Source organism: Papio anubis, chromosome 1 (genome assembly GCF_008728515.1).
Source record: "Papio anubis isolate 15944 chromosome 1, Panubis1.0, whole genome shotgun sequence".
Taxonomy (NCBI): domain Eukaryota; kingdom Metazoa; phylum Chordata; class Mammalia; order Primates; family Cercopithecidae; genus Papio; species Papio anubis.
The window spans coordinates 215,059,819-215,084,415 of record NC_044976.1 but is presented as its reverse complement, the minus strand read 5'-3'; the positions used below and the strand labels follow the sequence as shown (position 1 = coordinate 215,084,415).

General features: G+C 47.6%; 1 protein-coding gene across 1 annotated transcript in view; it reads right to left on the bottom strand.

Moving 5' to 3' along the window:
- Window positions 1-24,597, bottom strand: part of LOC101017432 (kinesin-like protein KIF26B) — a 429,407-nt gene that overhangs the window by 96,876 nt on the left and 307,934 nt on the right. The window contains exons 5-8 of the mRNA XM_031667904.1: window positions 11,981-12,187; window positions 7,060-7,153; window positions 5,291-5,553; window positions 2,917-3,029 (exon numbers count right to left, since the gene is read on the bottom strand). Of these exons, the coding sequence (XP_031523764.1) occupies window positions 2,917-3,029; window positions 5,291-5,553; window positions 7,060-7,153; window positions 11,981-12,187 (677 nt within the window). The remainder of the gene's footprint in view (window positions 1-2,916; window positions 3,030-5,290; window positions 5,554-7,059; window positions 7,154-11,980; window positions 12,188-24,597) is intronic.

The following is a 24,597-nucleotide window of genomic DNA, read 5'->3' as shown; positions in this document are numbered from 1 at the left end:
AAAGCGGCCCCCTTAGAGCAACTCCAGCCCCAGCTGCGGATTTTTTCGTTCTGTCCCGGTGGCAGGGTAGATAGTCAAGCCTCCAGGCCCAGGCAAAACTAAAGGAGAGGCCGGGCGTGGTGGCTCACGCCTGTAATCCCAACACCTTGGGAAGCCAAGGCGGGCAGATCATGAGGTCAGGAGTTCGAGACCATCCTGGCCAATATGGTGAAACTCTGTCTCTGCTTAAAGTCCAAAAATTAGCCAGACGTGGTGGTGGGCACCTGTATTCCCAGCTACATGGGAGGCTGAGGCAGGAGAATCGCTTGAACCCAGGAGGCGGAGGTTGCAGTGAGCCGAGATCATGCCACTGCACTCCAGCCTGGGCGACAGAGTGAGTGAGACTTCGTCTCAAGCAAACAAAAAAACTAAAGGAGCAGGCAGAGCAGGCAGAGCAGGCAGCAGGAACCAGAAGAAACAAGAGACGTGTGCTGCAGCATGGAGGAATCTCAAATGCGTTACACTACGTGAAACAAGCCAGACACAAAAGGCCATGTCCGGGCCACAAGAGTCCATTCCTGTGATATCCTGGATAAACGCAAAACCAGAACAACAATCAGATCCATGGTTGCCAGGGGCTAGAGGTCAGGGGAAGGGACAAAGGGCAAGAGGGAACTTTAGCCTCGTGCTCTATTTGTATAATGGTGGTGGCCACGTGACTGTATAGATGGGCCAAAACTCATCTAAAGACACACAAAAGTGATGTTTTAGTGAATGTAAATTATACTGCAATAAACCGGGATTTTAACAACAATAACTAAGGAGTAGGAAGAGAGTCACTGAGGTGGGGGAGGGAGGAGCTTTTGCTTGGGGGCAACAGGAGCCTGCAAGAGCTCTCCCCGCAGGAGTACTGTTTTCCAGGTCTTTTGAGCCACGAGGAGGCTTAGGGAGAAAGCAGGGGGATCCTGTCCGTAGATCCCAGCTGGATGTCATTTTATTTTTATTTTCTGAGACAGAGGCTTGCTCTGTCACCCAGGCTGGAGTGCAGTGGCACGATCTGGGCTCACTGCAACCTCCGCCTCCCAGGTTAAAGCAATTCTCCTGCCTCAGCCTCCCAACTAACTGGGAGATGTGTGCCACCATGCCCGGCTAATTTTTTTATTTTTAGTAGAGTCGGGGTTTCTCCACATTGGCCAGGCTGGTCTCAAACTCCTGACCTCAAGTGATCTGCCCCTCTCGGCCTTCCAACGTGCTGGGATTACAGGTGTGAGCCACCATGGCTGGTCCTACTTGGATGTCTTAATTCTAGGCTTCATCTAGAACAGCTTGGTGGACTGTCTCCGCTTTAGTCAATTAGCTTTACAACTTCCAGTCCAGGGTTAGACTCTTAACTCAGTTTTCTGATTGTTTTTCTGGCATCCAGTGTCTTTGAGACAATCATGCAGAAAGCACTGGCAACCAGTTACCTGTGTATTGAAAGCCCTGCAGAGCGGGACATGGAGGAACCACGGGAGCCACTGCCCGGCCAGCCCAGCAGCCCTGTTACCCATAACCTGCCTTAGGAACCCAGTGAAATCAACAGACCACTTTGCCCCTGCTCCGAGATCCCCACTGGAGACATTCAGCTGATCTGGTGCTCAACTCTGCTGGGCATAGAGTAAACACTATTTCACAGAAGGCAGAGGATTGCACCCCGGCCCAGGCTGACTTTGGAAACACAGCCAAGAAGGGTGCGTAGGGGCACAGTGTCGGGTTCCTGGCAGGGCAGCTCACTCGAAGAGCGGACACTGTGCCTGGGTTTTGACAGTAAACCTTCACCGGTGATTTCAGGGAGGCAGCCAGGGTCTGCGTAGTTATTCAAAACTCTGATTTCTCTGCTATTTAAAAACACATGGCCCACGTAGTGGCCTCAAGCTAATGATAATAACACACTGCCAGGGTGCCTTGGTGGATAAATGTTGGTCTTGATGAGCATTTTTGGGGTCTGTGAACAAAAAGATACTGTTAGGCAGTTGTTTTCTTTTTGTAAGTTTGACCTCTCACATTCTCAGGACATTTGTAAATCATCTTTACCAAAGCAAACACCTTTCCCTGGACAGTTCAAAAGTAAACTTCAGCCCAGACACTATAATTATCTTGCATTACGAATCACTGAACTGTATATTGTAGTCTAGTAAGAAAAGTTTGGCTAGGCGTGGCAGCTCATACCTGTCATCCCAACACTTTGGGAGACCAAGGCAAGAGGATCTCAAGACCAGGAGTTCTAGACCAGCCTGGGCAACATAGCAAGGTCGCATCTGTACAAAAATAAAAAAATAAATAGCTAGGTGTGGTGGCATGAGCCTGCAGTCCCAGCTACTTGGGAGACTTAGGCAGGAGGATCACTTCAGCCCAGGAGTTTGAGGCTGCAGTGAGCTGTGAGCGTGTGACTGCACTGCAGCCTGGGTGACAGAGCAAGACCCTGACACACACACACACACACACACACACACACACAGTTTAAGCTGTGAGCTGTGAGCGTGCCACTGCACTGCAGCCTGGGTGACAGAGCAAGACCCTGACACACACACACACACACACACAGTTTGAGGCTGCAGTGAGCTGTGAGCGTGCCACTGCACTGCAGCCTGGGTGACAGAGCAAGACCCTGACACACACACACACACACACACACACACACACACACACACACAGTTTGAGGCTGCAGTGAGCTGTGAGCTTGCCACTGCACTGCAGCCTGCAGTGACAGAGCAAGACCTCTACACACACACACACACACACACACACACACACACACACACGTCATGGTGGTCCGAGGGGTTTCTGGCTAGGGCCAGAGCTGCTAAGGAGGCAGGAGGGTGGAGTGGTCGACTTGTTTCCCCTTCCCTTCTCTCTCCATCCGGTACCGGTAGATGCAGTGAAGAACACGTGAGTTACAAATGGCCCTCATCGCAGTCCTGTTGGTGGCTCCTGAGGGAGGCAATGGCGGCATCCAGGAAGAAGGCAGCCTTCTCTGCGGTGGGGGCCCGCAGCTCGCTCTGGTTCTGCAACTGGAAGACAGAAGCCAAAACCTGAGCCTGCAGGCTGAGGAGCGCTTGCTGTCACTCACGCCTGGGTGTCCCTGGCTCCACTCAGCTGGCTGTGCCTTCTGTATAGTAAAGCCACGTGCCTCTCTAAGGCCAAAAACCCTTCTGCAACGAGGTGCTATGCTCATGTGCAATTCTCAGCTTAATTAATTCATTTCTGAACATTAATATTGAGCATACTTATTGCATGAAGCCTATTTTTACCTATTTTACAACCTAAGTAGAATCTGGAACTAGTGGGTGTGAAAAGCTGGGAGCAGATGGCTCATGATTATCTCTGCAGAGGGCGGCAGACCAACACCCCTCGCTATCCATTTACCTAAGAAAGCAGGAGCGATGTGACTGCATCTCGAGTCCAAAGATTAGATTGTTTGGAGACAGGTAGGTTGCAAGATGTGATTTGAGACCTCATAGCAGTGGTGTCCCAAAGATGTAAAAAAACTTGGTTAGCTTTCATTTGACTCCTAGTTTTTCAGTGATTTAATTAAAGCCAATTTTAGGCCATATTTACCAGCATAGTTATAAATAAGAAGCCAGTGTAAAAGGCACCCTGAAACACTCATGATACTTGAATGTCTCTTCTAAATTTAGGAGATATCTATTTTTACCTTTAGTTCCTGAATCCATGCTCCTAGCATACTCATTAATTGACTAAAGAAAGCATAGAGGGTAATGCATCTAAATCTTATGAAAATACTTGGCAATTATTTTAAATCTGAATCACAACAATCACATTAACAGAATTTAACCAGCACTCCTCTTTTTGGAGAGAAAAGGAAACTCACGTTTCTGATTTGTTCAAAGAACTAATTCGCAATACATGTCTTAAGGTTGGTACAAATTCTGACAATTTTCTACTCTAACTATACAAATAATTTTGAACTGTAAGAGCCAATATTTAGAACGTGAGGCCATCAAAATCCTCAAACTTCAAAGAGAGATTCTTCTGTGTTAGCAATTTTGTCTCGCTATGGAAAAATAAACCAAAGAATTTAAAAGATTTTTCAATAGGAGTTAAAGTGAACATTGGTCTTTTCCTCTTTTGCTTAGCCTTCATTTAACCAGATTTTTCACCCCTTAGTGGAACTTCATCAATGAAGTTCTAAAAGCGAATGAAAGCATATTTGAATGTCGAGAAGATGCCTGGAACAGGAGCAGTGGGTCGCGTCCTCCTGATTCCATCACAGACACTGTGTAGATACTGTCTCTGCACATTTTATGCCTCAGAACAGTGGTTTCCAACATGTGGTCCCTGGACGGGCAGCACGAGCACCTCATGGGAACTTGTTGAAAATGCACATTTTGGAGCTCTGCTCTAGACCTACTGAATTGGAAACTCTGGGGGGGAGTACCCAGCAATCAGTGTTTAAACAAGTCCTCGAGGTGACTGATGCAGACGAAAGAGGACTCAGGGAAATGGAAGGATCTGAGGTGCTTTAAGCAGGGGCAGAGCATGGTCAGGTTTGAGTGATGAGTATAACAGGCCAAGGGAGGGATCCTCACCTGTGCAAACAATCCCAGTTGGAAAGAGGCAGGTACTTATCAAACGGAACACCTATCTACAAAAGGAGGCATCTGATAACACGGGAAAATAAAGCCTACTGTTAGAGACTGGAAGGATTGATTATTCTGGATATGAATTGCAGCTTCTGAGTCATTCCTACATCTATTGTCAAACAGCAAAGGAGAGACCCTCCCAACAGGCATAGCATCCTGAAACGGCGAACTGGAGCTTCTCTCGGCTTCCATAGTTCTAGCAATTAGATCATGGTTCTAACTAGAAAGTGGTGATTAGTTTTTCCTGCAGCACTGCTAGTCCGGCTGTAAACCAGTGCCCGACACACAGTTTACAGAGTCATAAACAGCCCCCGTAATGGCTCTAGCTATTTGTGCAGAGCAGTAAATATTTCGGTTTGTTGTTAAACAAAAGGAAGATTGTACTTTTTTTTTTGAAAGGGGCATAAAGAAAGTGAATTCCATTTCTCCCCCAAATGCTACAACAATTGAGGTTCCTGCTCATTGTCAATTAGAGTCAAGGTACAAATATTTAGATTGGACAAGCAGATGGCCCCGCAGCTGCAGGCCGTAAAGCTCTAGTCCACTTTAAAGTAAACACCTGTAAGCCCCCGAGTTTACAGGCTGAGTGATTCACGAGTTGAGGTGCCCCAGCCTCTGAGGTGGGGAGGGAGCCACCTTGGGGCGAGCCAGGCTTCAGAAGCAATCACCTGCGTGCCGCAGATGGGGTCCTCGCAGAGGTACACGCCTGGGGACTGGCCGTCCTGCAGGCTGCCCGTGGCCACCTCCGACAGCAGGTCCCGCAGGTTCTCCTCCTTCCCCCACACCTCCACGGCCGAAACCCGGACTGAGAAACGGGCGCCGGTCTTTTCCTTGCGTTCGTTTATGAGCTTGAAGAGCCAAGAGATGGCACAGGGAATGATGCCCAGGTTCTGCATGGAATCGTCCTTTCCGATCATGGTGTAGGATTTTCCTGGGAGAACCAGGGAAGGAAGGAAAGCAGGTTCAGTATCCAGGCATCATTCCGTGGAGTCTCCAAAATAGATGCCAAGGATATAGAAGAAAGGCACGGGGAAGGGGGGAAAAGGGAAGAGAAGGAATGAAAAGATGAGAGAAGTAGTATTTGACAACAACGAAAGGCATTATCTGATATTACTAACTAAATGGCTATAATAAAGAATGCTGGCTGGGCTCAGTGGCTCATGCCTGTAATCTCAGCACTTTGGCAGGGCCAAGATGGGAGGATTGCTTGAGGCCAGGATTTCCAGGCCAGTTTGTGCAACACACTGAGACCCTGCCTCTAGGAAAAATTTTTAAAAATCAGTTGGGTGTGGTGTGGCATGCCTGTGGCCCCAGTTGCTGGGGAAGCTGAGGCGAGAGGATCACTTGAGCCCAGGAATTGGAGATTACAGTAATCTATGATCATGCCACTGTACTCCAGCCCAGGCAACTGAGAGCCCATCTCTTAAAAAAAGAAAGCAAGAGCCCAGACATGTGACAGGATTAAATCACAATGTACCTTGAGGAGGACCCCAGATATCCCATGCTATCCAGTTCCTGCACTACTTTACACACAGTAGGAAGGCACGGGTTTTTCATCATCATTATGGTTCTTTTTATAGCCACCCCCCAGATGAAGCCCACATATTCACACTTTATATCCTGTCTCGAGTTAAATGCTGTGTATATTTTTATGGCATGAGCAAATTCCATTAAAATCCAGATCACTGTTTAGATCAAGATCAAGAGGAAGGGCTGGGGAGGGCGGAAGTGCAGAGAGAGGTGATGGCTTTCTGTCCTGAGAACCGGTCTCCGTGAGCTCTAGCAAGGCCCCTGTTGGAATCTCTGCCAAGGGACACTTTTTGAAGCTCCTCAATTCACTAAACATATCAAGCGTGTAAGGGCGAGGCCAGCGGAGCAGATGGCCGCAGGTCAGAATTAAAACGGGACTGTGGGGGGATTTATGAACCGCTTGCTGGGGGCTCTGCTGCCTCCTTTCCCAGACGCTCCAGTGCTGGAGTGTTCCTGACGGTGTGCACCGCTTTCCCCAGACGCGTCCTGGGCTCTGGGCTTTGCTTGGAGGTTGCTCCTCTGGCTTTCACAGGGGTCCAACCACCAACCCACAGCCTCATGGAGGGGGTAGGGCAAGGGGCCTATCTGCTTCCCAAACAGCAGCTGCTCAGGAAATGAACATTTTCCTTTCTGCGTTCTGGGCTTGGCTCCGACCTGGACCAAGTGGGAACAACCCTGCTACTTCTCTGTCCATCTCTTGGACTTGAAGCCTTTCCTACATGAGTGGGCGTCCGCCTACAACGAACATAGGTGTTTGTCTTATAACTTGTTACTGGTTATTCAGCTCAGCATCTAAGAGAAACGCAGCCCTTCCTGTCATCAGAGAAACTCTGGGAGGGAGACAGAGGAATGCATGGGACGACAGGGAGCCCAGCGAGCCGCATGAGAAAGCGAAACTCTCACGAACCCAGCTTGGCGTGGCCGAAACAGAACACGCAGCCATCCGCCCCGTTGACCACAGACTGGATCACCTCTGCCACGGTGCCTGCACACACTTCAGCCTGTCAGACACAAGAGGAGACACAAGCCATGAATGAACCTTGCAGTGGAGGAATCACTAACAACGAAAGTGAACCCACCTTCCTGGGGCTTCGGGTGTCAGCTGTGTTCCCAGGTGGGTTGGCCTCTGCCATGAAGTTTTGGAGATGCTCAGAACCCCTGGCAACCTTCCGCCCTTTGCAAGCCTGAGCATTACCGCACGTCCACTGCCAACCACCCTTCTGCTAATCCATGGTGCATTTCAGCAAATGCGTCTGTAGTGCAGGCAGGAGCAGGCTGGAATGGGGCAGTGTGTTCACGGACCTCATTCCCTTCCCTCATCGGACACTCTGGGCTCCCGGACAAGGCCTTTAAACTCGCCACTCACCCTCTGCTGACACATGTATACACAGAGTTTATGAAACAGGCCGGGCTTTTTATAGGAAAAAGGTGACCCACCATTTCACAAGACAGACCTTGAGAGATGTGGTAGTCCTCACATAGGCAAGAGGTTTGTGATATATATCTGCTTTCTCTCCCGACCTCTTTCCTTGATTTCAATTCACACCTTCCTCTTTTCTTTCTTTATTTTTGAGATGGAGTTTCACTCTTGTTGCCCAGGCTGGAGTGCAATGGTGTGATCTCGACTCACTGCAACCTCTGCCGCCCAGGCTCAAGCGATTCTCTTGCCTCAGCCTCCCGAGTAGCTGGGATTACAGGTGTGCGCCAGCATGCCCGGCTAATTTTTTTTGCATTTTTTTAGTAGAGAGGGGGTTTCACCATGTTGGTCAGGCTGGTCTCAAACTCCTGACCTCAGGTGACCCACCTGCCTCGGCCTCCCAAAGTGCTGGGATTACAGGCATGAGCCACTGCGCCCGGCCCATCCTCCTCTTTTCAAAACCTGCCTTTTCTTTCTTTTGCTACAGATACATTCAACATATAGAATATCAGTCACCACATGGTATGTTATTAGGTGTTCTTTGGCCTGGTGTGTGTGTGTCTGGTCTCCAATTTGATTATTAAATTAAAGGACGAGGCTCTCGATGATGTATTTCCCCTAAACACCCACTAACATAGCGCTCTGCAAGCCATCAGAGCTCAGTCAGTTTTGTGGACTAACTTGGAAATCTGGGAAACATCCTTCTCTTTGGTTAGCACCTGAGACTTTTCACAGAAGCATTATTGGCTGTGCCCTGTTGCTTTCATTTCTGTCTCAAAGCTGGATTCAGGGCTCGTGGGAGCTCCGGGAGGCAGTTCTAACATAAGGCTTTGCAGTCCTCCGGCAGCGTGCCTCCCGGTGGGCACCTGGGCCGTGAATGTTGTTATTCAGCTGTAAGTTCCAGCAGCACAATGAACCCAAGTATTTGGAAATCAGTTTTCTCTCCTAAACTAAAAATTGAAAAACCACACTTCCAACAACTGTCACTTGTTCCCGGGTGGTCCCCAGCAACTCTGTGGGGGGCGGGGGGCTCCTCCTGGGCCAAAGGGGTGGCAGGACAGGGCTGCTGTGGGGCTCACAGGACCTTTCAACCCCCCCAGGACTTAGGCAAGGAGAGCGCAGTGCTAACCCTGAGACAGAAGCAGTAGCGTCTTGACGGAATTTGCCAGAGGCGTGTCTGCAGAGCGGGCAGAAGGCTGCCCAATGGACTAAGCCTTCTTTGGACATAAAGTGGGATGGGAGGCAGGAGGCTGAGAAATCATCTTGAGCTATACATAAAATAAGCTGTATTTGATTCCTGAGCCGCCTGGGACAATGTTGGCTGTGTGTGGACCACACTGAGTCACCTGTGCAGAGGCCGGGGTGAGAGGAGAGCTGCGGCACAGAGCTGAGGAGGCATCACCCCCCGGCACAGTTCCCGCCCGGCTCTCCACTGAGAAGACACTGGTCAGTGTGCTGTCCATCTGGTGTGTGTTAAGAGCTGACGGTGGCCCGGAGGCCCCTTGCTGCTTCCCCGCGGACCTGGAGAGGCATGCGGCCTTCCCGAGCACAGACCCGTGGGCAGGGCCAGGTCTGCAGGAAGCCTCCGCCTGCCCACAAGTCCAGGTTCTCCGGCAGAGCTGTGTCCCCACAGAGGCGTGTCCCAACAAGGGCAGCCAGCGACTGCCGAAGCCACTGAAGGGCCATATGGATGGCTCTCGAAGGCAACCAGGAAGCAGGACTGTTCTAATCATTGCTTAGCTTCAGGAAGCTGATTTCCTTAGAAACCAAGAGAAAGCACGATTTCTAACTGCCTGGGTCACCATGGCGGCTGCAGCTTCACAGGCTGAAAATCAGGACTGGAGAGCACAGGCCCACGCCGCACACTCCCCCCTTTCGGGCTTGGGGGCTCCAGGGGTGCCCACCCCGTGGGGCTGAGCTGGCCCTGGCCGGCAGCATGCTGCTACTATTGACAGTGATAACATAAAAATAGCCGCATTTATTAAGCACTTGCTGTGTTGCTGGCTCTGCTGGGAGCACCTTATGTGTTGATGAATCACACAGCCTGATGAGGAACACTGTGGTCATGTTCTTACTTGACAGATGAGGACACTGCGGCCCAGAGAGGTTGAGTGACTCGCCCGAGGCCACACTGCTAGGGGTCAAAGATACAATATGATACCGAGCAGGATACAGAGAGGTTAATGTGGGGTAGGGGGGAGGAATCCAGGAAGGACGTCTGCTCAGGAAAGAGACTTTGAACAGGTGACTTAATCTTTGAGTCTTGGTTTCCTTGTGTGTTACATGAAAACATCAATGCCTCCCTTCCTACCCCACTGAATTCTAGGAAGAGTCAAATGTGTTAATGTCTCTGAAATGTCTTGAAAACTGTGAATTTACACAGACATGTAAATTGTAATAACATTGGAAATTTGAATGAAAGTAAGGCATTCTGAAATGAGTGAAACTCCAACATTGAGCATACTGAGCTCTGGAGCCAAGTGTGAAATGTAAACAAAGGCTAGCAATGAAAATGGCCCCTTTTTCTGAAATAAATCTACAACTCATTAATAGTCCATGCTTAATTTAGGATTTGTTTTGGAATTCTTACAACTTGTGGAGATTTGCTTCTGAAAAGTTTTAACTGTGTTAATGAAATTATTTGTAGGCCATTTATTAGCCCCAATGTCAGGTTTAAATGACCGAGCCCATTGGGTGCTATGCCACACAAAAAATGTAATAAAGAGAGAAACCGTAGAACTTATTCATAAAGTACTTTGTCTTCTTGAGTAAAACTCTTTGGGGAAACCACATGCTCAACTTCTTAATGAATGGAGCCTGTGACACGTGCTACGTGCCCACGGTGTAATAGAGGAGCCTGTGAGAACATCGCCACCTCCTCTACTCAGATGCAGCCTGGAAGAAATTCACAGAGGCTGCAGATGGTAACTATTTGCACTGTTGTCATCAGGTTCTGCTATAGGTTATTAGTTATTATACTATACACTGTTTAATGTAAATCTTGATAAGCACTAGAAACTTATCAGAAAGATGCAAATTCCAGGCAAAGTAGGCCACTATATCCTGTAACCTGGGTTATTCATTTTTGCAATCAGTTCTACACGTGTGTCCCTGCTCCCTCCCCCACAGGAACAGGTGCTATTTGGTCCCGCTTAGAGGCCCATCTTCACCAAAGCTCCAGGGCGAATCCAAGAGAGAACAGATATTTACTAGAAGCTTTAGTTGCAGCATCTGGTGAGGTCTGCAGTTCACTGGCTGCCCATGGCTCAGTAATTTTGGTACCCTGGGCCCCTAAGTAGCCTCCCAATTATGTTCACAGTAGATTAATAAAAATGGCCCCAATTCTCCACCCCAGCCTGGGTGCAGCCCCCTTGCAATGTAACTTGGAGCTCATCCAATCATTAGAAGCAATCTCTTCTCCATCTCATGAAGCTGGGCCAGTAGAATCCAGCAGAGGTGATATTGGGTCAATTCTGAGCTTAGGCCTCCAGAGACCTGCATGGATGGGTCCTGGATGCTGCCTTGAAAACTAGCCCAAGCTAGCTTGCTGGATGATGACAGACAATGTGGAAGAGAGACCAGCCGACCTGGTCAAGGCCATTCTAGACCAGCGGAAAGCCAGCCAACCCCCAAAGACATGTGCCTGTGGTGTGATATAGCATGATTTTATTTCGCCTGGCTAATATCCAGCCAAGATCCACAGAGCTGCCTACCCAAGCCACAGCTGATCATAGACATAACAATGAGCTGAGCTAGGACCAGAAGAGCTGCTCAGCTGACCGATGAGCAATAATAAATGCTTATTGTGTTAAGCACTGAATTTTAGGGTGATTTGTAATGCAGCAATTAAGCGAATATAACACCTATCCCTGAGCCTCTCTTCTTCCCCTTCACTCCACTGAGCCAGGCCACAGGATGCATGTCAGCCTCGGTTTCCCTGCCTTGAACTCCAGTTCCTTACCAGGACTACAGACTTGCCCTCAACCCCAGTGTGCTTATACTGGGTCCTAGGAGATTGCCTCATTCTAATCAGCTCCCTGAAACATTTTTTTTCCCTTCGTACAATGCCCAGGCAGGAGTAGGGTCCTACTGGATCTGTCACCAGCCCCTTGACGCATTGTCCTTGTCCCTTTCTGTTATCTTCCTGCTTCTGTGTGTGATCCACTGACTGGCTCGCACTTCCTGCTCCTCAAGGACATGTTGTATTGAAATTCCTGCACACTGATCCTGCCCAAAGTCTGACACCAGTAACTCAAAAGCACTGGACCATTCAATGGAGCTCAGATTGACTCCTGAAGGAACTGGTCCATCCAAACGCTCCAGAAGACACCCTCCCAGCTCAAGGCCCTTGTGAATGAGGAAACGCTTCTTTAATCAACATTACCGAGCCTGAGAGGGGGCTGATACCCACCTGGGAGGCGTCTTGGGGAAAAACTGCATCAAAGGCAAACATCTTTGGAGGAACCTGGTTGCCTCTCTTTTGGAAGGCATTTTGACCTCCACAAGTCAGGGGATCGTACAAGGTGATCTGCTTCTTCCGTGGGTCCACCTTTAAGAAAGAGCTGGATTCTGAGGTATCTCGAGCCAAGGTGGAACAGATGCGAAGCATGACTTTCACCTGTTAAGAAAAGATGGGCAACAGCATGGATGAAGACAGCTGGGTGTTTTATGAAGGAGCATCCTTGTATACTCTGTGATATAAGTGCACATGGCAGCACTGAACTTTCTCAGGATAAATTATGAGGAAATGCACAGTGAATTAGCGACATCATCCTGGCTGGGTCATGGGAAAACTGATTTATTTATAATTACCAGGTAGAATATTTTGAAATGCCCATTACTTCAATATGGAGCTGGGACATCATGTTCTTTGTCTTCCTATTAATATAAATTGAATATTAACTGTGCCCTCGTGGCCCAATTACGCAGATGAAAAGGTAGTCTGGACTGCCAAACTATAGGGGCTGGTGCAGTTTCCTTGAAGCTCACAGATCAGTAAACCATGCACATAGAAGTTAGCTCTGTAATTTGCTCCTTGGCTCAGCTCATCATGACTCTGGGAGACAAAAATCCACAGTTATTAGTGTCATCATTAAAGAACCGTGAAATGGCCTGCTTTTAATGGCCAGCATTCGAAATGTGTTCCAAGGGGCAACAGTGATAAAAGACTGGTCTGCAACGTGTTATTTGGGATCCCATTAAGTGAGTCAGAGAAGTTGTCGTTTCAGAGAATGGAAGTGCTGGAGGGAGCAGGAGGTACTGCCCTTTAACCCACTTTCTGAGTGACTGAACACTGAGCACCTCTGGTGCCCGCCACCAACCCGTCCCGCTCCTGCAGGCAAGTGAGGTGCTGATGGAAATGCAGTTTGCCTTGGGGTCCTCAGGTGAACAGAAATCAGGCTGAGGCCTCACACGGGTCTGGAAGCTACAGTCCTGGGAAAAGGGACAGCATTTGCTCTAACTGGCTCTCTATTTCTGTGTTGTGAGCTCAGTCCAACAAATGATGGGCACTTTGAGCACCTACTATGTGCCGGGCACTGTGCTAGGCATGGGGGATGCAAAGATATGTAATGCACAGAGCGGCAGGACAGACACAGATATGGGTAATTTTAGTAATATATGGAAATTCGGAAGGTATGCACAAGGATTATTTCTCTGTTCCTCTCTGTGCCTTGTCCTCCTTGTCTCATTAGCTGTCAGGTCTGATGAAATCTCTGTCACGCAATTTTGGGGAGGAGGGGTGGTTGTACATTTTTAAATAAAATATTTTCAACATATAGAAATGCTCAGAGAATCATATATGTTGTGCAAGACAGAGATCCTCCTGCCGACCTCGGCTCTCTCTGCTGAGCCATGAGGACTCATGTGCAGCGTGCAGAGCTGAAGGTAAAGAATTCCAAGGGCACTGGGTCCCCAGGTGTCCTGCACTGTGTCCCCACTAACTTAAGAACAGAACTCCGTGGAGATCCAGAAGCCGGTGTCCTGGTGGAAGGAGCCAGAGGGTGGGATGCGCGCCACCTCTCAGGGCTTAGATCTTGCTTCTTCCACTGTGAGGTCATAGAATGATCCCTGCCATTTTCTCTCGTACGCCAGGCCTGTGCTGTCATCTACACGATCTCACTGAATCCTCCCCGTGCTCCAGCGTGTAGGTATGCCTGTCCGGATTTTACTCATGAGAAAATGATGTTATGTAACTTGCCCCACATCACTGAACCTGTGGGAGGCTGGACTTGGATCCCACCTCCAACGCCTACGCTTTTTCCATCATGCCGGCTGCTGCCTCCCACAAACAGTCACACTTCACAGAGCCCCGTTTCCTCACCTGTACAGTAGGAACAACAATGCCTGACATACGGGCGGCTGTGCAAATTCAATGAATGGGCATGTAAAGTGCTGAACATGGCCCAGGCTTGTCTTGAACTCCCACCTCTGCCTCCCAAAGCACTAGGATTACAGGCATGGGTGCCACGCCCAGCCTCAAGCCTTACCATTAATGCTGTGACAGGAAAACGATAGGCTATCATGATCCAGGAGGAGGCAAGTCAAGAGAGGAGGGAGGAAGACATATAGGAATTGAATGCCCACCACGTGGGCAGAGGTGGGAGTTCAAGACAAGCCTGGGCAATATGGCGAGACCCCATCTCTACAAAAAGTTAATTAAAAAAAAATAGCCAGGTGTGATGGTGCACACTCACAGGTACCAGCTACTCGGGAGGTTGAGGTAGCAGGGTCACTGGAGCTCAGGAGTTCCAGGTTCCAGTGAGCTATGGTCACGCAACTGCACTCCAGCCTGGGTGACAGAGCGAGACCTTGTCTCTTAAAAACAAAACAAAACAAAACAAAACAAAACAAAACAAAATGGCCGGGCGCAGTGGCTCATGCCTGTAATCCCAGCACTTTGGGAGGCCAAGGTGGTCAGATCATGAGGTCAGGAGATCAAGACCATCCTGGCTAACATGGTAAAACCCCATCTCTACTAAAAATACAAAAATTTAGCTGGGCATGGTGGCGGGCACCTGTAGTCCCATCTACTGGGGAGGCTGAGGCAGGAGAAGGGCTTGAACCTGGGAGGCGGAGCTTGCAGTGAGCTGAGATCTCGCCACTGCACTCCAGCCTGGGCGACAGAGCGAGACTCCATCTCAAAAAAAAAAAAAAAAAAAAGCCTATAATCCCAGCACTTTGGGAGGCCGAAGCGGGCAGATCACCTGAGGTCTGGAGTTCAAGACCAGCCTGACCAATATGGAGAAACCCCGTCTCTATTAAAAATACAAAATTAGCTGGGCATGGTGGCACATGCCTGTAATCCCAGCTACTCAGGAGGCTGAGGCAGGAGAATCACTTGAACCCAGGAGGCAGAGTTGTGGTGAGTCGAGATTGTGCCATTGCACTCCAGCCTGGGCAACAAGAGCAAAACTCCATCTCAAAACAAAACAAAACATGATAAGGTTTTAAAACTCCTTGCCCTGGACTCTGCATAGCGTGAATCACAAACAGGATACTGTGGGGGATTCCTGACAGGCAGAGCTGGTTATTAAGCACTGGGCCCAACAAGGCTCCTCTTAGTAAAACACAGTCAAATCTCACACAGCCGCTACATACAGGACAGTAACCACTAGGTGTATCTGCATTCCATTCTGGCAATTTTCTTGTTCACCGTGACTTTCTAAGGTCTGATTTCAGTTCCATTCATTCCTACAGATCTGCCCCAGTTACACAGCATGTGTGCTACGAGCGTGTATTCAAATCGCAACTTGGGGAAGGTCCGTGGGACCTTCAGGCTTTCTGTAAGCAAATCTCCTAGCCCAGCCCCTGAGCATGCAAGTCAAGGATGATGCAATGCCAGACGGAGCTGATGGAGCACATGGCCCACTGCTTTTCTATTTCACAATTTTGCATGCAATTTCTGGGTAGCTAGAGGTGCTGAATGTAAAATATGAGCTAAGCCAGGCGAGGGCCGACAAGGAGAAGCGGGAAAGAAGGGGCTGAATGAGTGAGTCATCGGTCCAGAAGGAATGCTCCTGCAGCTTAACAAAATCCCGAGCCCACGGCTCATTTTCTGCAGAGAGGCTGAAGATCCCAGTTGCTGTTCTGGCCAAAGAGATACCCAGTTCTTTAAAAACCCATTGAGCTCCGAGCTGGGGGGAAGGCCACGCTCCATTCTTTTCTTTGCAATTCATCTAAATAAATGGACATTTTTTCCCTTTAAAGGAAGGAAATTGAGTTTTTCTGCTTCACCTCCTTTGTATCATTATTCCTTTAGTGCAGCACTCCACTTCCTGCTTAATCCGCTGTAATTAAAGTGCTTAGGAGATGCCACTTGCGATCAAGAAAGTCCCTCGGACTTCTTGCCAGGAGTTCTTGCTTTTGTCACTAACGCCCTTAGGTTCTTGGCAACATCTCCTCCTGCCCCGCCTCTCCCTGCCGCACTCCAGAGAGGGTCCGGGCAGCTGTTAACATGCACGGCCTTCTCCCCAGCTCTCGGGGTCAAAGGGACAGTCACTATTTCACGCCCAAGCATAAACCTGCAGGGAATGGGATCCAGAAAGCTAAAGGAACAGCCTGAGTGGTGGCCAGGATGGCTTGACACCTGGATTCAAGCAAGAAGAGACTGGCATTTCCTGCACCCAAGTCCTCACTGGTGGGGACCCCGCTGTGCCCTGTTTGTTTAATTATTCCGTGGATGGAGCGGGACAACCGTTGCTTTGGGCAGCAGTTGTCTTTATGTCCTGCTGATTAATCAGTTCAGCACCTCGTTCTGGATGGCATCGCGGGATTGAGGGAGAAAGGAACTGTGAGACACTCACCAAAAGAGGCCGAGCCTTGCTCCCAAACTACACGGACTCTCTATCAACATGGAGGCGATCGCTGCCACACAGCCTGATTGGAGGCTAACGAGGAGCGGCCCCGTCATCACTCGCCGTGACTGCTACATGTGATACGGCAGACAGATACTCCTGCTTTTCCCTCATCACAGAGCGCAGCCACATGTGCACACCCAGGAGGCTCTTCATGGCCTGTTTCTCCACCCAGAAGCTGTCCGGCTAGAGGTTGTCTGCAGACTCTAGGGTTCAGGAGGGCTACAGGCAAATGTGACCACGGGAAGGATCCCTCAGCAATGAGAAAAAGACTGCAGATGGTGAGAAGGTGGCAGGAGCAAGGGAGAGCTCCATCCGTCCTTCTCATGCGCGAGCTTTGTTTCAACTCATTTTGTGGATACCCGCAACGAAGGCCCTCTACAGACACACAGGAACCTGAGTCTTGGCCACAATACCTGCCCAGTAAGAGTGTGCAGGTGATGATAAATAGTTTTTACCCCTACAAGATTCTAGGCTACGGAGTTAAATTCACCACTGGCCTCTTCTGACCCCTCATCATCTCTATCTGAACTCCCTTTACACGGAATTTTGAGTTCACAGGTTCTTGAGAATCAGCTCAGTAGAAACTGGTCAAGGTGCAGATGGAGGAACCTAACCAGGAACACCATCTGACATCATTTCTGTCTCAATCCCAGCAGTGTTAGAATCTTCTCTAAGCCTTCCACATCTAGTCTTCAGTTCCCCCCAAAAAAGGCTGGAACTCGTTCTCCAAGGTCAATCAGCGGCGAATAAGACAGGGTGATCAATGGGAAGAATGGTGGGAAAAGCAGAAAAAGTAAGATTGCCAGAAGGGATTCTAAAAGCCAAGGGTTCACTGAATAAGACACTCAGCAGAGCCAAACTAGGGAGCTGACCAGCACCAAGCCCGGCGCAGGGTCCTGCTTCCCCCCCGCCGAGGAGGGTGGCAGGGACGGCCGTGCTGGGACCCCTCCGGGAGTGTGAGTCGTGGAAGCGTGGATCATGCTCTCTCTCAGCCTCATGTGGGAGAGAGCCAGTGTGTGGGTAAAAGACTGAGCTGAGAGTGCCAGTCACTCCCGAGGAGAGCCGAGGGCAGAAGTGCAAGGCAGCGCCGTGCTGTCCTGGGTACACACCGGAAGCCCTTCCTGGTTTCCACATGTTTTTGGATGGGATTCAGCTGTAGAGAGAAAATCTTGGAGGCTCCATTGTATCTCCCTGTGTACAGTTACAGGGTGTGTGGGCACTGCAGCGAGGCAGGAGCAGAGACTGGCTTCTAACCCAAATGTCACCACCATTGAGTGACTGTGTGACCTGAGCTATGGGCTTTGCCTTCCTTACCCCTTAAAGCGGGCCTGTCGTGTGAAGAACCAAAAAGATAACAATATACTATAAAGCCGCATACAGATGTAAAGCATTATTAACTTTCAAGAGGAAAGAAAGAGGCCGGGCACGGTGGCTCATGCCTGTAATCCCAATACTTTGGGAAGCTGAGGTGGGAGGATTGCTTGAGCCCAGGAGTTCAAGCCTAGACAATATAGTGAGACTTTGTCTCTACAAAAAAATGTTTAAATTAGCAGAGCTTGGTGGCTCACGCCTGTAATCCCAACACTTTGGAGGCTGAGGTGAAAGGATCGCTTGAGCCTGGGAGGTAGAAGCTGCAGTGAGCTGAGATCGCGCCACGGCACTCCAGCCTGGGCGACAGGGCCAGACCCTGTCTCAAAAAAGAAAAAAAAGAGAGAGAGAGACAGAAAGAAAGAATGAGAGAGGAAGGGAAGGAAAGGAGAGGGGAGGGGAGGGGAGGGAAGAGGAGAGGAAGGGAAGGGAGGGGAAGGGAGGAAAGAGGAGGGAAAGGATGTTGGTTTCATTCTGCAAATTACCTGATATAAAATAGACTTTCTGCATCACATTCACAGCAGAAGTCTTTCTCCTAGTTAAATGTTAAAATTAATGTTAAAAATTAAGGCAACAATTCTCATGAACATAAGGCGAGACAGACAAAGAACAAGTACTTTCCCTCCCTCCTTCTCTGACCAAAATTGAAGAATATATGGCCTGCTTACATTTTTTGTAAAGGTGACTAATCCATGCAAAACGTGATCTGAGCATCTAAAAGCTAAATGTAATATTGCCCACATGTGATTCCCGTCTCTTCTGTCCTGATCAAGCAATGCAGGGGAGGTGTTCTCCCTCCTGCTTCGGGTACATTAGTCACTTCAGGAAAATTCCCAACCATTTTAAGTAAGATGATTGGAGAAACAGGACACCTAAACAGTGTACGCTTCTCCACATAGATTCTTCTTAACACTATCTTTTCTGTTTTTGTTTTTTTTTTTTTTTTTTTTGAGACTGAATCTTGCTCTGTCGCCCAGGCTGGAGTGCAGTGGTATGATCTCAGCTAACTGCAACCTCCACCTCCCAGGTGATTCTCATGCCTCAGCCTCCCGAGTAGCTGGGATTACAGGTGTGCCCCACCACACCCACCTAATTTTTTGTGTTTTTAGTAGAGACAGGGTTTCACCATGTTGGCCAGGCTGGTCTTGAACTCCTGACCTCAGGTGATCTGCCCGCCTCTGCCTCCCAAAGTGCTGGGATTACAGGTGTCAGCCATCGCACCTGGCCCATGCTTTTCTGCTCTACCAAGAAATGTAAGAAATGCAGCAACCCTCCCCATCCTTCCTTCTAGGCCATGACATTCTGACAAATCTATCATACAAGATTTCAACGAAGTGCTAGTTTCTAAAAACACACTGCGAGAGATTAAGGGTGCAATTTTCCAGCCATTATTTAAAGAGTCCTTTTTAAAAAAATAATAATAATATAATGTAAGGTTCTATTGCTAGCCCATCAGTGGCACATGGGACTCTGTAAGTATGACTGCTTTCCCTTTTTAATTTACCCAATGTGCCTGCTTAATTTGACAGGAGAGATGGGTAACAATGTTAAAGTAAATTAAAACCAGGTTTTGGGTGGCTGGCAAGATGGCCAAATAGGAACAGTTTGGGTCTGCAGCTCCCAGCGAGATCAATGCAGAAGGTGCGTGATTTCTGCATTTCCAACTGAGGTGTTCATCTCATTGGGACTGGCTAGACAGTGGGTGTAGCCCATGGAGGGTGAGCAGAGGCAGGGTGGGGTGTCACCTCACCCGGGAAGTACAAGGGGCCAGGGACCTCCCTCCCCTACCCAAGGGAAGCCTTGAGAGACTGTGCCATAAGGAATGGTGCACTCCAGCCCAGATACCATGCTTTTCCCATGGTCTTTGCAACCTGCAGACCAGGAGGTTCCCTCGGGTGCCTATGCCACCAGGGCCCTGGGTTTCAAGCACAAAACTGGGCAGCCATTTGGGCAGACACCGAGCTAGCTGCAGGAGTATTTTTTTTCATACCCCAGTGGCACCCAGAATGCCAGCAGGACAGAACTGTTCACTCCCCTGGAAAGGGGGCTGAAGTCAGGGAGCCAAGTGGCCTGGCTCAGCGGATTCCACCCCCACAGAGCCCAGCAAGCTCAGATCCACTGGCTTGAAATTCTCGCTGCCAGCACAGCAGTCTGAAGTCGACCTGGGATGCTTAAGCTTGGTAAGGGAAGGAGTATCCACCATTACTGAGGCTTGAGTAGGCGATTTTCCCCTCACAGTGTAAACAAAGCCACCAGGAAGTTCAAACCACAGCTAGGCAAAGCCACTGTAGCCAGACTGCCTCTATAAATTGCTACTCTCTAGACAGGGCATCTCTGAAAGAAAGGCAGCAGCCCCAGTCAGGGGCTTATAGATAAAACTCCCATCTCCCTGGGACAGAGCACTTGGGGGAAGGGGCAGCTGTGGGTGCAGCTTCAGTAGACTTAAACATTCCTGCCTGCCAGTTCTGAAGACAGCAGTGGATCTCCCAACACAGTGCTCGAGCTCTGCTAAGGATCAGACTGCCTCCTGAAGTCGGTCCCTGACCCCTGTGCCTCCTGACTGGGAGACACCTCCCTGCATGGGTCAACAGACACCTCATACAGGAGAGCTCCAGCTGGCATCTGGCAGGTGCTCCTCTGGGACGAAGCTTCAGAGGAAGGAACAGGCAGCAATCTTTGCTGTTCTGCAGCCTCCACTGGTGATACCCAGGCAAACGGTCTGAAGCAAACTCCAGCAAACCTGTGGCAGAGGGGCCTGACTGTTAGAAGGAAAACTAACAAACAAAAAGGAATAGCATCAACATCAACAAAAAGGATATGCTCACAAAAACCCCATCCCAAGGTCAACAACATCAAAGACCAAAGGTAGATAAATCCAGGAAGATGAGGAAAAACCATCACAAAAAGGCTGAAAATTCCAAAAACCAGAATGCCTCTTCTCCTCCAAAGGATTACAACTCCTCACTAGCAAGGGAACAAAGCTTGACAGAGAATGAGTTTGACGAATTGACAGAAGTAGGCTTCAGAAGGTGGGTAATAACAAACTTCCCCAAGCTAAAGGAGCATGTTCTAACCCAATGCAAGGAAGCTAAGAACCTTGAAAAAAGGTTAGAGGAATTGCTACCTAGAATAGCCAGTTTAGAGAAAAACATAAATGACCTGGTGGAGCTGAGAAACACAGCACGAGAACTTCGTAAAGCATACACAAGTATCAATAGCCAAATCGATCAAGCAGAAGGATATCAAAAATTGAAGATCAACTTAATGAAATAAAGCATGAAGACAAGATTAGAGAAAAAAGAATGAAAAGGAACAAACAAAGCCTCTAAGAAATATGGGACTATGTGAAAAGACCAAACCTGTGTTTGATTGGTGGACCTGAAAGTAACAGGGAGAATGGAACCAAGTTGGAAAACACTCTTCAGGTTATTATCCAGGAGAACTTCCCCAACCTAGCAAGACAGGCCAACATTCAAATTCAGGAAACATAGAGAGCCCCACAAAGCTACTCCTTGAGAAGAGTAACCCCAAGACACATAATCATCAGATTCACCAAGGTTGAAATGAAGGAAAAAATGTTAAGTGCAGCCAGAGAGTAAGGTCGGGTTACCCACAAAGGGAAGCTCAACGGACTAACAGCGGATCTCTCTGCAGAATCCCTACAAGCCAGAAGAGAGTGGGGGCCAATAGTCAACATTCTTAAAGAATTTTCAACCCGGAATTTCATATCTAGCCAAACTAAGCTTCATAAGCGGAGGAGAAACAAAATCCTTTACAGACAAGCAAATGCTGAGAGATTTTGTCACCACTAGGCCTGCCTTACAGGAGCTCCTGAAGGAAGCCCTAAATATGGAAAGGAAAAACCGTTACCAGCCACTGCAAAAACATACCAAATTGTAAAGACCATTGACACCATGAAGAAACTGCTAACAGGCAAAATAACCAGCTAGCATCATAATGACAGGATCAAATTCACACATAACAATAATAACCTTAAATGTAAATGGGCTAAATGCCCCAATTAAAAGATACAGACTGGCAAATTGGATAAAGAGTCAAGACCCATCAGGGTGCTGTATTCAGCAGACCCATCTCATGTGCAAAAACACACATAGGCTCAAAATAAAGGGATGGAGGAAGATTTACCCAGCAAATGAAAAAAAAAAAAAAAAAAAAGCAGGGATTGCAATCCTAGTCTCTGATAAAACAGACTTCAAACCAACAAAGATCAAAACAGACAAAAAAGGGCATTACATAATGGTAAAGGAATCAATGCAACAAGTAGAGCTAACTATCCTAAATATATATGTGCCCAACACAGGAGCACCCAGATTCGTAAAGCAAGTTCTTAGAGACCTACAAAGAGACTTAGACTCCCACACAATAATAGTGGGAGACTTTAACACCCCACTCTCAATATTAGAGCAACAAGACAGAAAATTAACAAGGATATTCAGGACTTGAACTCGGCTCTGGACCAAGCAGACCTAATAGACATCTACAGAACTATCCACCCCAAATAAACAGAATATATGTTCTTCTCAGTGTCACGCAGCACTTATTCTGAAATTGACCACATAGTTGGAAGTTAATGCAAAAGAATGGAAATCATAACAAACAGTCTCTCAGACCACAGTGCAATCAAATTGAACTCAGGATTAAGAAACTCACTCAAAACTGCACAACTACATGGAAACTGAACAACCTGCTTCTGAATGACTACTGGGTAAATAACAAAATTAAGGCAGAAATAAATAAGTTCCTTGAAACCAGTGAGCACAAAGACACAACGTGCCAGAATCTCTGGGACATAGCTAAAGCAGTGTTTAGGGGGAAATTTATAGCACTCAATGCCCACAGGAGAAAGCAGGAAAGATCTAAAATCAACACCCTAACATCACAATTAAAAGGACTAGAGAGGCAAGAGCAAACAGATTCAAAAGTTAGCAGAAGACAAGAAATAACTAAGATCAGAGCAGAACTGAAGAAGATAGAGACACAAAAACCCTTAAAAAAAAAACATCAACGAATCCAGGAGCCAGTTTATTGAAAAGATTATCAAAAGAGATAGACCGCCAGCTGGACTAACAAAGAAGAAAAGAGAGAAGAACCAAATAGACACAATAAAAAATGATAAAGGGGATATCACCACTGATCTCACAGAAATACAAACTACCATCAGAGAATACTATAAACACCTCTATGCAAATAAATTAGAAAATCTAGAAGGAATGGATAAATTCCTGGACACATACACCCTCCCAAGACTAAACCAGGAAGAAGTTGAATCCCTGAATAGACCAATAGCTAGGTCTGAAATTGAGGCAGTAATTAATAGCCTACCATCCGAAAAAAGCCCAGAACCGGACAGATTCACAGCCGAATTCTACCAGAGGTACAAAGAGTAGCTGGTACCAATCCTTCTGAAACTATTCCAAACAATAGAAAAAGAGGGACTGCTCCCTAATCCATTTTATGAGGCCAGCATCATCTTGATACCAAAACCTGGCAGAGACACAACAAAAAAAGAAAATTTCAGGCCCATATCCCTGATGAACATCGATGCAAAAATCCTTAATAAAATACTGGCAAACTGAATCCAGCAGCACATCAAAAAGCTTATCCACCACGATCAGCTTGGCTTCATTCCTGGGATGCCAGGCTGGTTCAACATACACAAATCAATAAATGTAATCCATCACATAAAGAGAATCAATGACAAAAACCACACGATTATCTCAATAGATGCAGAAAAGGCCTTCGATAAAATTCAACACCTCTTCATGCTAAAAACTCTCAATAAACTAGGTTTCTCTAAATAATAAGAGCTATTTATGACAAATACACAGCCAGTATCATACTGAATGGACAAAATCTGGAAGCATTTCCTTTGAAAACAGGCACAAGACAAGGATGCCCTCTCTCACCACTCCTCTTCAATATAGTGTTGGAAGTTCTGGCCAGGGCAATTAGGCATGAGAAAGAAATACAGAGTATTCAAATAGGAAAAGAGGAAGTCAAATTGTCTCTATTTGCAGATGACATGATTGTATATTTAGAAAACCCCATCCTCTCACCCCAAAATCTCCTTAAGCTGGTAAGCAACAAGTCTCAGGAAACAAAATCAATGTGCAAAAATCACAAGCATTCTTATACACCAATAACAAACAGAGAGCCAAATCATGAGTGAACTCCCATTCACAATTGCTACAAAGAGAATAAAATGCCTAGGAATATAACTTACAAGGGATGTGAAGGACTCCTTCAAGGAGAACTACAAACCACTGCTCAAGGAAATAAGATAGGACACAAACAAATGGAAAAACGTTCCATGCTCATGGGTAGGAAGAATCAATATCGTGAAAATGGCCATACTGCCCAAAGTAATTTACAGATTCAATACTATTCTCATCAAGCTACTGTTGATTTTCTTCACAGAATTAGAAAAAAACTACCTTAAATTTCATATGGAACCAAAAAAGAGCCTGTATAGCCAAAACAATCCTAAGCAAAAAGAACAAAGCTGGAGTCATCATGCTACCTGACTTGAAACCATACTACAAGGCTACAGTAACCAAAACAGCATGGTACTGATACCAAAACAGATATATAGACCAATGGAACAGAACAGAGGCCTCAGAAATAACACCACACATCTACAACCATCTGATCTTTGACAAACCTGACAAAAACAAGAAATGGGGAAAGGATTCCCTATTTAATAAATGTTGTTGGGAAAACTGGCTAGCCATATGCAGAAAACTGAAACTGGACTCCTTCCTTACATCTTATATAAAAATTA